Genomic DNA, 14990 nt, shown 5'->3' with positions numbered 1-14990 from the left:
ATTGATTTTTTTATAGAAGGGAAGTGAGAGGGACAGAGTTAGAAACATTGATGAGAGAGAAACATCGATCAGCTGCCTCTTGCACACCCCCTACTGGGAATGTGCCCGCAACAAAGATACATGCCCTTGACCAGAACTGAACCTGGGACCTTTCAGTCCACAAGCCAATGCTCTATCCACTGAGCCAAACCAGTTTCGGCAACTGCTCCCCTTTTAGCAAACGAACCCTAGGTCTCTGCAAATGGATGGATGGGCCTGCCCTGCCAATGGGCTCCAGGCTGCCCACCCAGGGCCGCTGAGGCAGTGCTCAGGCTGGAGGCAGCACCTCAGCTCAGGAGCCCTCCCCCTGCCGGGCCCAGCTCCTCCTCCCACGGCCAGTGCCAAGGCTGGCACCCAAGCAGAGATGGAGTCTCTCAGTCTCTTTCTGGGGCTTTGTGCAAATGCCAGCAGCGCACACAGGTAAACAGGAAAGGGAGGGGAAGATCCTAGCCAGATAGCACCCCAGGGGAGGAGATGTGTGGGGCACACAGGCAGGCAGGCAGACTGGGCACCTTACTCCACCTGGACACAGGCTCTGGGAAGGGGCTGGGGGCAGAGAGGAGTCCTGCTACCAGAATCACAGGGTGAGAGCCAGGAGGGCTCCCGGGGGCAATCGGGCCCATGTCCACATGGTACAGACAAAGCACCTGCGGCCCAGAGGGCAGTGATCTGCCCCAGAGGCACCCTCTCCTCACCCAGCACCCCATGCCTCAAGACCTCCCAGGCTCCCTGTGTTTCCTCTTCCCAGGCCTCAGTCTTCCCATCTGTGCCATGAGGGCTGGGTTGGGTGATGGCCAAGCTCCTTTCTGGTGCTGAGAAGTGATTGTGTAAAGCTAGAGCAGCTGCCCCCCACAGCTGGGCTCTCCCACCCACATGGCAGTACCAGTGAATTCATGGAATCCTTCAGATGTTGGGGTCCTCCTCCCTCCTTCTCTGTTCCTGGGACTCCACCCTCAGCAAGCCCTCAGGCCTCCTGGCCTCCTCTGGGAGATAGACATCATCAAAGAGACAGAAATGACTCACTAATGGTGGAATGTCAGACACCCTGACAGGTGAAACAGGGGCAGCACGATAAAGCCAGGATTAGCTGGTGCCTTCCTGGTGGCCACATATTCACCGGCCATCTGATACCCATATAAAAACCTCCTTCACCCCTTGCCAACGTGCCCTTGAATGTAAGACCTCCATACTCCTCTCTACCCAGAGAAGGTAGACAGACTCGCTGGGTCACTCAGAGAACCAACACATGGGCCATGAGAGCCAGGAGGGGCTGGGGCCTGACACTCAAGAATCATTCCTGGATTAAAATAGCACCTGGATAACGACACCTAAACATGTTCACATGGACAAATATGCAGGGCCAGAAAAACACACACGTTTAAGGAGACACAGGCATACAAAGCCATGAGGCTCCAGAGGAGCGTGCCCGTCCACCAAAGACATTCATGTGTAAACACACACGTCTCCCCATCACCCCCACCGTGTAAGCACATGTGCCCATGGACCAACACACACATACGCAGTCATAAAACGCACAGATAAGCGTGCAGATACAAGCTCACAAAGGCACACACACTCAGCTGTCATTAGGCGCTCACAGAATTACGCTGTCAGACACCAGGCCAAACACTCAGGCCCACCGGGCTCACGTTCACAGCCATAGCGGGAAGGAAGAGAGAGTGTTGGGGTGGCCTCAGAGCTGGAAGCCCATGCTGGTGACCTCCCGATCCCCCTGCTTTGCGGGCAGGGCCTCACCCTGTGCCCCTCTCTGAGGATGACCTGTTTGCTTCTCTCACCGCCCCCCCAAAAGCTGTCCTCGCTGCTCCCTGAACAAGAGGTTTTCAGGGTCTTCCGGTCCCACTGGTGGTTCAGAGCCAGGGACCCCTGCCCCAAATATTTCTCCTGTGCCATCATCACACCTCAAATGTCCCCAGGTTCTCCGTTACCTCAGTCTCTAGGAATCCCAAGTAAAATGCAGAGGAGGCCTGCCCCCCCCCACCCCGCCCTACCCCAGCCCTCACCCTGAGAAGCAGGGGAGCGGTGGGTTCCACTGCCTGCAGCTTTGGTCCTGAGGTCAGTGACCATGCGGACTGAGCCGTTTCCTCCTCTGCAGAATGAGGACAAGAGCAGCCACCACAGGTTGTTGCAATGAGCCTCTGAGATCACGCGTGTATAAAGAATTTAGCCCATTTCCCAGCACACAGTAAATGTGAGCTACTGTCATCATCACAGGCATCGTCATCGCTTTTTATTTTTTTATGACCTGGACTTTAACCATCAGGAGCCAGTCAGCCGTGAGCCAGAAGGAAACAGAAAGCACGAGTTAACGGAAACCATCGTTAAGAAGCACATCTCCTCTGACGAGGCCGGTGCTGGTCCACAGCTCACCCAGGGTGTGTCCCCTGAGCCTCACCACATGCTGGGCCCTGGGAAAGCTGGCTTTCTGCCCGCAAGGGCTCCCCAGCTGGAAAGGCAGGCCTAGACCGTCACAGACACCCTTCACTCAAGGGCGCAGGGGCCTTCTCACTGCTTTTGTCACCTCCAGTCCTGCCACTTTCCCCCATTCATTCTCCAAGGGCGTCTAGAGCCTTAAAAAACCAGATCAGATCTTGCCACTGACCAGCTCCACATCCTCGCAAAGCTTCCCTGGGCTCCTGGGATAAACGCCTCACTCCTTTCTGAGGCCTATGGCCCCTCAGGACCTGCCCCCAACCCTGTGCTCCAGCTCCTGTCTTCGATGGGACTTTTGAGATTGCCAGTTTCTCTGGTCACAGGGCCTTTGCACAGGCTGTTCCCACTGCCTGGATCAGAGGAGCCCTTGGCCCAGAGGGCCTGGTACACCCTTCAGTTTCTCCTCACATCTTCTTCTCGGGGCCTCCCAAGCCCTCAGATTAGGCCACGTCTCCTTACAGACTCATCACAGTTGTAATTGTATATTTAATTAATGTCTGTCTCCCTCACAGGATGGCCTGGGCCACAACAGCTAGGGTCCCCAGTGCTGAACACCTGGCAGGTATACCATAAATACTTCCGGAATGGATTAACAAATACTTATGGTGTACAAGAGGAAGGAGAAAGGCAGAGAATGGGGCTGGGAGTCCATCTGGGTGGGCTTGCCAAGGTTACCGAGAGCAGGCAGCCACACACAGCCGAGCACTGGTGAGGACAGCGGCAAGCCTGGCTGCCTCGGAGGCTGCTGCAGTGATCACAGGACCTCCAAGTGACACACTGAGGCCAGGCTTATGACATGGGCATAACCCCTGCCGAGGACGCCCAGGCAAAGGGTGCTCTTAAGGAACCTGAGAGCCGGGAGGAGGTGGGAAGGGTGCCCAGTTGGGAAAAGAGTGGGGTGTAAAGGTGAGAGGGGGAAATAAGGACATGGGAGAGGCCCTCCTGGTACCTGCCAGAGCCCAGGACTGGATAGCATCCGTGAACAGAAATCAGACACACATTCCTGTGGTCCAGGCAGGGACGTGATGGCCCAGAGCAGCCAGGGAGTGACTCACTGCTCTGTAAATCTTCCCCGGGCCTCAGCCTAATAAGCCCATCCCAGAGGTCTGGATGCCACAGACACTCCATCAGCTCTTAAGCCCTCGGCCAGCTCTGACCTCTCGGTGGGGAGTCTGGCACCGGGGCCACACGGCTGCAGGGAAACAGACTCCATCAGGGAGCCTCACCCCTTCCTCCCTCTGCCTCCCGCCAGGCCCTGTCACTAAGGGCCCCCTTACCAGGCCAGTCTCCCCAGGGTGACTCACGGATTTCGGCACTTATTCCCCATCAAAACCTGTGCTCTGCGCACGCTGTGTGAGTGAACGCTCTCAGCCGAGGCCACCCCACAGAGCAACAAAAAAAAAGCCATGCTCGGAGCCAGGAAATCTGGTTTCAGCTCTGCTAATTAATAATAGTGAAGCCTCTTCCAACGTGGTAGGAGTAAGCCAGATATCTTTAGGAAGTTCTAAGCTCCAGGCACGGTATTAAAGCTTTATGTGGCTTACCTCATTTAATTCTCACAGCCCAATGTGCAGATCAGAGAGGGGAGGCTCAGAGAGGTCAAGCTGCTTTCCCAGGGCCACACAGCCAGGAGGAGGCTGAGCTGTGTCCAACCCAGAAGGGTGGCACCCGAGCCCCAGCTCTTCTAGAATTCCATTGCCGCACCAGGAGGTTCTGAGCAAGCATGTCAGCCTGACTTAGTTTCCCCATCTGTACAATGAAGGAGTTGTCGAGCTGAGCTCTAACTCTTTTTCCAGCTTGAACTGGCATCTTTCCCCTCCATGGAGACCCCTCTGATGACAACAAATAGGAAGGACCTTCTGGAGACAACAATGTGCCGGGGAAAAGGTACTGATGGTGGGACGTCAGCTCTGTGCTGGGCCATAAGGCTTCTGTGGGGTCAGGCAGCCCCACCCTGTCCTCCCAGGCTCCCAGCCAGCTGGTTCAGACCAGCACAGCAGGGAAGAGGGGTACTCCTGTTTCTCCCTGCACCAGGAGCCAGGAGGAGCACCAGGACCCCGGGGTGCTCCCGTCCCGGGGACCTGCCAACCCTCGCGGGAGGGAGAGGCGCGAGGCGGGCAGCAGCCCCATAAATCCACCAGAGGGAGCGGCGCTTTGAAAAGCCCATTCACTACGGGATACGAAGCGCACTGTTTGGGGAGAGGATTTTATAGGCTATTTCTGCTCCCGGGTGATTTACCAGCTGCAGGCCAGGCTTCCTGGGAATCCTGCTCTGAGGGATCATGGGAGCCCACGGGTGGACGAAAGGTCAATTTCAAGGCAAGGGCTGGGGTCCTTGCTGGGCTTTGCCCCCGGGTGGTGGCCCTGGGTGACCTGTCCTGACCTCTCCTCCCACGACAAAAGGGGTGGGGCTCTCAGAAGCAAGGGGATGGATGCCCGCCTCTCCTCTCCTCTCCTCACCCTGCACTGCTTACTCATCCACTACCTCTCACACACTCCCATCCCACACGCTGCTCCGTGTGGCCAGCCCAGTGCCTGGAGTTCAGATACATTAGAGACAGTAGCTGCCCTGGAGAAAGTCCCCCGGTCTGGCGGTGGCTAAGTCCTGGAGCCGAGGGGAGGGGATGCCTGCGGGGACCCAGAAGGAGCAGGGCTCTGGGAAGGGGCTCTTGAGGCAGAGAAAAGGGGCAGAGAATGGTGGGCAGCAGAGCCAGCTGTGCAAGGGCAGCTGTTAGGACAGGCGGGGCGGGGGTGGGAGGGGCACCTCAAATGCTGGGAACTGGGTCCCACCCCTGGGAGCCATCTAAGGTGCCGGGGCCGGGCAGTAAGCATCACGGCTCCTCTTAGACATTCCACAGGAGGAGTTACTCATCCCGGTGTGGGGCCTCGTGTCGGAAACAGATGTCATCGCTGCCGCCGCAAGAGGGCTTCCTGGCTTGGGAAGCAGTTCTCCCCTGAAGACTCAGCTATCAGTATGTCTGCGATCCAACCCACATGTCACTGGATACGACAGAGACAATCACTCTATTTCCATACCGCGGGGGGAGGGGCATGGAGGCATCCGAGCTAGCCCCCTCTACCCAGTCTCCTGAGCCCCTGGAAGAGGGGCAGGCCTGCCAGAGACACAGGGTGGGGTGAAGAAGGGTGGTGTCCACCCTGCACAGACACCTCTGACCAGTGGGGGCCAGGCCAGGGGCAGGAGCAGGACGAGATGGGGAGATGCAGGTTCAAGCACAGTTCTATCCCTGGTTGGCGGAATGAGCTCGGCAATGCACCGCCCCGCCCCTCTCTGGCCTCAGCGTTCAGTTATAGAACGGAGAATGCCAACTCCGGCTGGCAGAGACTGGCTGCACGCTGCGGACCAGGCTCTGCGAGACCTTCAAACCCACACTCAGGAGCTGAGCGATCTTCGGCAAGTTCTTCCCTTTCTGTCCGCCTTGATTTTGTCCCCTTGAAAAGGCGGGATGTGTGTTCTTTGCCCCCTGGGCTGTGAGGACTCAGTGAGGTGATGCCTGGAGAGTGCCTGGCTCAGAGCCTGACCCAGCGGACTGTGCAAAATGAGCCCCACCATCCCCCGCTGCACAAAGAGCTAGTACAGCTGCCTCTAACGCAGCAATGCTGTTCAAATCCAAGCTCTGCCCACCACCCCGGCTGTCCCAGAACGCCTGCCTTCCTTCCTCTCAGAGCAGAGGTGAGGATGGAGCAAGGCACCTGCAAGCCTTCCAAGGACCACCATGAGGAGAGTCTAATTGGCCCAGCCAGGCGACCACAGTACGGCGACACTGCCCGGCACTGTCCTGCCTCAGCCTGTGCCCCTCCTCCTGCTGGGAGGCTGCCGGGGCTCCTTGTCCCCTCCAGTGTCCCTGACACAGGTCCCCTTTCAGAAGTCCCAGCTCTCTGGTCAACCCTGGCTCAGTCAGTGCAGCCACCAAAGCAAAGCACTCCCTGACTTGAACTGTTCCCTCCACCCAGCGGTGGGCTCTGGGTTTGTTCAGCTCAGCCGGCTCCCTGTGGCCCCGGGGTGAGGGGCACAGGATGGAGGGGGGCCCCCAAACCCCTGGGGCTTCAACTCTCCTCTGGAAGTAGCCACCTAGGCGTCCACTTGCTGCACTCTGCTGCCCCCAATTGGTGGGAAACGGCCCTGCGCGCACACGGGCTTCCTCCATCTGTGTTCACCGCTGGGAGCTTGGTCTCTGGCCCCTTGGACACTCGCTGCAATACTTCTTTGAGGCAGGAGGTGAGGGGTGCCGAAGGGAGGGCCGGAGGCTCTGGGGGAGGTGTGGAGTAGAAGTGAGTCCCATTCACCAGAAAGGGGAGGCACCTTTGCCCATTTACAAATAGGGAAAGAGAGGCTCAGAGGTGGGAACTTGTCTGAGCGATCCCACGGAGGGAAGCCATGGACCAAGATTCAAACCCTGCCTGTCCTGGGGGTACTGCTAGGAGAAGCCGGCACTGCTCCTCCAGGATGGAGCGGGGAGAGGGGGAAGGAAGGAGAGAGAGAAAGGCCCCCCAACAGCATCCCACCTGCCAGTCACAGAGCCAGACACTCCCTGTGAATGACTGAAACTTCCAATGGACAAGGTTCCTTGAGCTCTAGGGGAGACCGGTTTATCAGACTCCTGCTGCCCACCAGGGCAAGGATGAGGAAAGAGCTTGCAGGAATAGTTGAGAGATGCCACTGGAAACCCCAGGGCAGAAAGAGGAGCGGGGGGGGGGGGGGGGGGGGGGGGGGAGCTCCCAGGCTGTCCTTGTTTCCTTCCTTCTGTGTCTCTCCTACTCAAGCTGCCAGGCTGACACCTCCAGGAAGAGGAAAGAGATGCCAAGATTCCTTGAGCAGGTCCTTCTCTCTATCCCTGCCTTCAAGGGCCCCTACAAAGAGAATTGTATGCCCAGGGGTTGGGGGCACAATGGGCTTCTGATAACCTGAAACACAGTTTGCTTGCTCTTCCCACCCCTCCTTACCCACTCCGGTCCTGGTCTCTGCCCGCTGAAGGAGCTCCAGACTTGCCAACCTGGTCAAGGATGCTGCTCTGAGGAGCACACTGCACTGTAGGTCTGCGCTGGTCAGCTCTGGCCCGTTTCACCTCCCTCTCTGGGGACTCCCTACTCCTATTAATATGGCCCCTGATCCCTTCTGCTCTGGGCACTGCCATGAGCTGGCCATCCCTCACACTTCCTCACATTTCAGCCCCCCCACACGGCTGCCGGTTCCTGCAATCGCTTGCTCAGGCTGCTTCCCACCCCCTGGCCTTTGCAGGGACTGTCCTGGCTGCCTGTGTCCTTCCCCCTCACCTGCCTGGAAATCACTTCCTCCGGCCCCAGGTGACCCTCCGTGTGTCTGCAGGTGGCAACTACATATTAATTCTCTTTGTGTCAAGTGCCCTATAAAGGTCTCAACACATAGCTGATGCTCATTAAAAATGCTCATTAAAAGTAAGAAAAAAGGAAAGCAGAGAAGGAAGGGAGGAAAATTAGCTCACACCCACCGTGGGACGCGAAGACCAGAGTTTGACCCCCATCCCTGCTGCTCACCGGCTGGGCGACCTGGGACAGTCCCTGAGCCTCGTCCTCCTGATCCCTACAATGGAGCCAATGGGACCACACTCCTGTTCCTGAACGGGGCAGCCTCCCGACCTCAATTTCGGGCCTCGAACCCTGGCCTGGCCTCGGATTCAGGAGTCCCCGAATGGGCCGTGGTCCCGCATTCTGCCTTGAAGACCCTCTGGGCCCAGGCCCACCACCCTGGGCAGTACCGGGGCCCAGGAAGTGCCTTTCCCGCTGCAGGAACGGGGGCCTCTCTCTGTGTGAGGCGGACACAGACCAAAACGATAGTAACTTTCCTTTGGGTTGGAACGGTTTCCTAACAGTTGGGGTCTGAGACGGGAGAGGTGGAAGGGACTGAGGGTGTGGGGCCTGCTGTCTCCGTCTGGGGAACACCAGCCACACAACTGGGTAAGGAGACTCCAGCTCACGAGGCTCAACTGAACAACAAAAAATAAATAAATAAATAAAAGGGAAGGCAGAGAAAGAGGGAGGGAAATCAGTTGACACCCCCGGAACATTGGCAGGGGCAAATTCCTGGGGCTATGAAGAAGGATCCGGGGCACCCATTGATAGCACCCCGATCCAGCACTATTGCCAGGTCGAGCACAGCCAGCCGCTGATACCCTTCCCCTGGTGTGTGGGCCACATGTGCATTTGAGATGGGCCAGAACAGCCTGGAGGAGTTGGAGGAAGCCCCAGCAGGTGTTCCGGGCAAACCTCCCCTTTTTGAGCCTCAGTTTCCCCGTATATGCAGTGACAGAGCTGGTTCACCTAATCTGAGCCTGGCCAGCTTTTCTGTCCCCACCCCAATGCCCAAGGGAGTCGCCCTCGCTGAGAAAGGGCACTCATGGGAACAGAGAGGCAGACGCCGTGGGGAGCAGAGGATGCCACTCTCCTATCCCCCCATCACTCCTCCTCCAGGCAGCCTCCAGTCCAAACTGTGAGGCCAGCTGCCCCTGGTGCTGAGGCCCAGTGGCCAGCAGGTGGCAGTGTGCTGAGGAGTGGGAGGGAGCGAGCAGGGGCTTTCAAGGGTGGTCAGACCCACAAGTGTTCCTTCCCTTACGCCTCCTCCCCCAGGAAACACAATGGTGGCTGGGAGAAGGGCTCAGTAGGGAAGAGAGGGCAGGAAGGAGCAGGACTTTGGACCATTGGGTGGGGAATGGAGGGGGCGAGGCTCAATTCCAGATGGGGGGCGTGACCTCAGGAAAGGACACTCCCCTCCCTGAGCTCCAGTTCCTCCTCTGGACAGAGAAGGGGAGGACCATACAATTCCCAATAGCCTTCCCACCATGGGCTGCCCACAGGTCTGCCGTTTGTGTTCATGTACCTGTTTCTGTGTGTGAGAGAAAGTCGGGCAGCTGAAACATGGGGAGGGTGCAGAGAGGCTGCAGGAGTGGGCAGAGGGGTGAGCCGCTGGGGAAACCCAGAGGCCACATCGCAGAGATCTCCTGCTGGCTCCGCTCCTGCCCACCATCCCCTGTGGCTGGCGTCCTCCAGGGGGAAGTCCAAAAGGTTTAGTCCAAAAGCTTCACCCACCCACTTCCCCCCCCCCCCCCCCCCCAGGATCCTTCCTCTCCTTCATCCCTCGACTCATCCAACGCTCGAATCACACAGGGCCACTGGCTTCTTCCTATTCAGTGAGATCCCCCTTTCACTGAAATACTCCTCTCCCTTTGTTCCTGAGAAACTCCTACACATCCCTCAAAGCCCAGCCCCAAAGATCCCTCTTCTAGGAATTCTTTCTAACTGCCCTTTATTCTGGGTTCTCACAGCACCGCAGGCACACCTCCACCACAGCTTCAGAGCCACGTAGGCTGAGACATTTGAGCATCCAGGAAAAGTGGATGGTTGAAAGGAAATCAGCCTCACTTCCAGAGGCGTTTGCAATCAGCCAGGTACGAAGTTTATCTGCAGCTCCCGCCAGTCCCTTGTGCCTTCCCCTCCCTGACACTTCTTCTCCATCTCGCAAAAAATAGCCGTGAGACCTAATTTCAGCGAAACCTTCAAACACGACTCTCCACTTTCAACTTCCCGAGGAGGAATCAATTGGCTGTCAAGTTTCCCAGCGCCTCTGCCACCTCCCACACCCAGGCCCTGTCAGCTCTCCTCAAGGTCGCTGGGAAGGGGTAGGGGCAGAGGAAGGACCCGGAGTGCAGGTCTGGGGAAGCCAGCGGGCTGAGGGGAATCGGGGGAGATCTGTAACAGTCACCACCTCCTCACCCCCAAATCAAACCATGAATTCCTCTAACATGGGGAGGCAGGCGAGAGGGGGCAGCACCCTGGGCGCAGCCTGACAGCTTGCCACCTGCCTTCCTTCCCTCCCGCCATCCCTCTCTCCCTCCCAGGACTCTCTACTAGTGCAGCGAAGACAGGCCTTGGCTTGAATCTTGATCTCACCCTCTCTCTCTTGGGGGCCTGAGAGCTGAAGGCCAGAGAAGGACAGGAGGTCCATTTGGTCACCTGCTCCCAGCTCATTTCTCCATCCTACCCTCATTCAGGGTCCCCCGTAGCCCCACACCAGCCTGCTAGCACCACATGGCCCTGGGGAACCACTCCCCCACCCCCAACTCCACCTGCAGGCAGAAGGAAGTTGCACCAGGCGGACAAAAGGTTCCACATCTTTTCCAAGTCGCAAAGCAGATATGAGGCCCAGCCGCGGGTCTGCTGAGTTTACAGCTCTTCTCTTAGTGACTGCATCAGAGCACTGAAGCGCCTGCTGCGTGGCAAACCACATGCTGCCTTCCGAAGTCCTCTCCCCGCACGGCGCAGAGGGTAAACTGAGGCTCTGCCAGGGTCCCAGGTCCCTGAGAGGTGGAGATGGAACCAGCACCTGTGGGGTGGCTGCGGCCCTAGCCTGACCCATCCAAGGAACAAGGGCCACCTTTAGGGTGCAAACAGCCCAGACTCAGAAGCGCCCCCAGCTGGGTAGTGACCCTGGACAGGCGTCAGCTTTCATGGAAGAAGTGAATAGGATGCGTCCCATAGAGCCCAGAACACTGACTCTCCATTAACCAACGTGGTTGCAAAGGAGCATGCACCCCTGTGTGAGGTGGTGACACTCCATCCTCCAGTTTGAAATGGCAGCGAAGACAGCAGTTACTCGGGGATGTCCTGAACTGTCTCCCCTGCCTCCCCCGGCAACACCACGGCCCCCAGGGACCCCGCCAGGCTGCGCACAGAGCAGTCGGCCGAGCACATAGGAGCCGGTGGGAGCCCTGGCTGAGGGGGAGAGGATGTGCTTCTGGTCCTGCAAAGGGTGTGGGTGCCAGTCTGTTCCCAAGGCCCAGGCCAGACCTCCCCCTCAAACACTCTGCCCTCTGCTGTCCACCCCAACTCTACCCGGTCTTTCCTGTGCTGGAGCCACAAAGGGGAGCACCATCAGCCCCAGTGATGGATCTCACCTACTACGCACCTATCCAGGGTCAGACAGTCCTCCGAGGCAGGCATCCACACTTCACTGACAAGGGCATGGAGGCTCGGAGGACCCCTGACTAATGAGGCCACACAGGTCGCCGAAGAGCTGGGATCTGAACCCAGACCCTACCTCCGATCTTTCCAGCTCCTAGCACCAGCTCAGGACAGAAACTCAACTCATAACCGTTTCCCAAGTGCTGCACACAGCAAAGGACCAACGTGCCCAGAGAAGGACACAAAACGTAAATGTCCGGCAGCCCTGGCACCGAAGCCTGGTGATGTCACTCAGGAGCGGCAGGACACCGGGCGGACACATTCTCCTCTCTGAGCCTCAGTTCCCTCATCTGTGACCCAGGCGTACTAACAGCGCCCCCCCCCCTCGGGGGTGTGGTGAGAGGTGGGTCAGCGAGGCCTGAGCACAGCCCCCCTACCGCAGAACCTAATCGGGCAGGCGGGCCCAGGAGTCCCGGGGGCCTGGCGGTGCAGAGGGCTGGCGCTGGCTCTGATCTGCAGGTGGTTTCCACGCCAGGAAACAGAGCAGAGACGCCACAACAGGAAAAATGCCAAGTCTAGCTGGCAATTAAAGAGCTGCAAATTATAGCAACTTCAAGGTGTGATGACACACCTATTAGAGCAGCAAGGGGGAAAAAAAAAAAAAGGAATGGTAAAAAGTGATGCTGAAGGGGTGCTGGGAGGGTGTGGGGACAATGTGTTTCTCTTCACAGCAAGAGGAAGTGCATGCTCACGCTCTGGAGCCAGACAGTCTGGGTTCAAATCTTGGCTCCACCATTAGCAGTTGGTGCTTGGGTGGCTTCACCTCCCTGAACCTCAGTTTTCCCATCTGTAAAATGGAGTGACCACAAAATCAGCTGCAGGGTTGTCTCAAGGAGTCAAAGAGGACATATGTGTAAGACCCTGAGCACAGAGCAGCTGGCTATGTTGTCATCGTTCCCTGAAGCCCCAGCTGTCGTGGCTCCGGGGATCCAGGGAAGGCAGGACTGGCCTCTACTCCAGTTGACTCGAGTCAGGTCAGGGTCACCCAGGTGCCAGCCTCCTGGCCCTGCCTGCAGGCTGGAGACCATCTCCCAGGGGCGTGGCCACACCCAGGGAAGGGACTCTGAGTCCTCGCTCAGCACTGGCTCTCCTCCCTCCTCATACCCTTCCCTCCCAGAGACTAATTCAGAGGTTGGGGCTCAGAACTACTCCTTCGTGGAGCTTGTTAAGATGCAGATACCCACCCAGGCCCTGCCCCGGCCCCACCGCACTGAAACCTTGAGGAGGCCCCAAGAACCTGTTTTGACAGCATTTGATGACATATCGCCAGGAAGGAGAACCAGTGGCCCTGAGGAAAGCCCCATCTCCCTCTGCCCCCCTTCCCCCACCCCCCCTACCCCCACCCCCCAGCCTGGCTCAAAGGCTCCACCTGACCCAGACTCAGCCCAAGTTCCCACCCTGTCCTCCAGACCTCTCCCTCCGATCCCACCACGTATGTCACCATTCTACAAACAGGTCCATGTCCAGAGTGCCTCCACGCCTTTGCAATTGATGTTCCCCTACCTGGATTCCCTCTCACTGTCCCTGTCTACCCAGTATCTAGTGCCCCTTTAAGACGCAGCTCAAAAGTCAGCTCCCGGGGGGAAACCCTTCCCAACCCTCGGGAGCAGTTAGTCACTCCGAGCTCACCTGACCGCCACATCACAGAGTAGGGTGACAGCCAGGCCTGTGCCCTCTCCGTTTCCTCCATCAAAAGCCTCTTTCCTCTGCTCCCCAGAGGGCTGTCTCCTCACCCCTTGGGACTCAGCCCCGATCACACCACTTCAAGGAAGCCCTCCTGGTTTCCCCTGATTTTCTCCTGCATATCACGTAGCTCCAGCGTGACAGCATGAACGCAGAGGCCAGGGGCCTCATCTACCTCGCCTGTCCTGGCCAGCCCCTCCTCCTCAGCCCCAGCCCCAAGAATGGTGCCTGGCGCACAGCAGGCACTCCATAAGAATTGTTGAATGAATGAATGGATGAACAAGTGATCAAAACTCCATTTCCCCTACACACTGTAAGCTCCCGGGGGTGGGGGAGTGGGGGGGATAAAGTGTCTATCCCTCCAGTCTCTTGTGGCTAGCAGAATACTGGACGGGGAACACGTAGTAACATACCAAACGGGGGAGCAAAGGGACACAAAACTGCCTGTGTGTGCGCAGCAAGACCAGTGGGGACACCGAGGGGCACGGCGAGTCAGCTATGAAGGCTCCTCGGTTCTGTTTCTGTAAAGTTGTTTAGATTTGTGCTAGTGGGACCACTAGAATAAACAGCTATAATATATATATTCTGTGTTTTGTGGATTCTAATAGGCCATCAATTTTAAGATGCAGCATTATTTTATGGGACCAAGAAAACACGTAGCCATTAAATTATGACACATCATGGACTACAACATGAAAGATCTTAAAATGTGGAAAAAAAAAAAAGCTGTGCATCTCAAGAGTCGGGGGAGCATGGTGTTGTGTTGTGTGTGTTTGAGTTCATGCATGTGAGGGTGTCTTTATCTGACCTACCACTGGCCTCTCTCTTCCCAGCTCTGGTCTGGGCCCCTGGGCTGCAGGGCTGTCTGTCTTCCACCAGCCCCTCCCTCACAGGATGGGACCCCCGTAGGGCCCCCAGGGGCGGGGCGGGGCCACAGAGGGGGGAGCAGCCGAGTGATCGGATACCTAGAACAAGGGAGGCTGGATGGTCTCCCGGTCCATGAGGCTCCAGGAAGGGGGCCCGTGGGGTCACAGAGCAGCACCCCAGGCCGGGTGGTGATGGTGACGCAGAGATAGTTACCGTGACCCGGAACGACGCGGCGGCTGAGGGCTCCATGCTGGGGCTCTTCTCTGAGAGGCTGCCGGGCAGGCTGCGCCGGGAGCCTGGCCTTTCTTGGGGCGACTCTGTCAACAGAGGGAGAGAGCGGGTAAGCATGGACCGCCGAGGCCACCCATCAGGCCCCCCTGCCGGCCCATCCTGGCCCGAACACCAGGCTGCCGTGAACTAGGACAGTCACTGCAAAACACCATGTAGCAGTTCCTCACAATATTAAAGACAGAATCATCACATGACCCAGCAATCCCACTCCTAAGTATATGCCCCAGAGAATCGAGAACAGAGACACTGAGACTTGTATGCAAACGTGCAGTGTGATTCGCAATAGCCGAAAGGCAGAAGCAACACAAGTGCCCATGAGCAGATGAATGGACAGAGACAGTCGCGCACCCACATGATGGAATGTTATTCCACCGCCAAAAAGAATGGAAGTTCTGCCCAGCAGTGTGGCTCAGTGGTTGAGTGTTGACCCAAGAATCAGGAGTTCTCTGGTTCGATTCCTGGTTAGGGTACATGCCCGGTATGCAGATCCCATCCCCAGGGTGGGGCGTGCAGGAGGAAGCCAATCAATGATTCTCTCTCATCACTGGTGTTTCTCTCTCTCTCTCTCTCTCTCTCTCTCTCTCTCTCTCTCTCTCTCTCTCTCCTCCCTTCCTCTCTGAAATCAATAAAAAGTATATTTAAGAATA

General features: G+C 57.6%; 1 protein-coding gene across 6 annotated transcripts in view; it reads right to left on the bottom strand.

Moving 5' to 3' along the window:
* LOC118716123 (DAB2 interacting protein) overlaps positions 1–14990 on the bottom strand; it is a 174968-nt gene that overhangs the window by 81455 nt on the left and 78523 nt on the right. For 5 of the 6 annotated variants that reach the window (XM_036432883.2, XM_036432884.2, XM_036432885.2 and 2 more), the window contains exon 2: positions 14266–14369. In XM_036432883.2, coding sequence (XP_036288776.1) covers positions 14266–14369 — 104 coding nt within the window. Of the gene's footprint in view, positions 1–14265; positions 14370–14990 lie in introns of those variants that run through there. The other variant, XM_036432893.2, reaches the window with a different exon arrangement.

This window comes from Pipistrellus kuhlii, unplaced genomic scaffold (genome assembly GCF_014108245.1).
Source record: "Pipistrellus kuhlii isolate mPipKuh1 unplaced genomic scaffold, mPipKuh1.p scaffold_m20_p_12, whole genome shotgun sequence".
Classification (NCBI taxonomy): domain Eukaryota; kingdom Metazoa; phylum Chordata; class Mammalia; order Chiroptera; family Vespertilionidae; genus Pipistrellus; species Pipistrellus kuhlii.
This window is presented reverse-complemented; position numbering and strand designations above follow the sequence as displayed.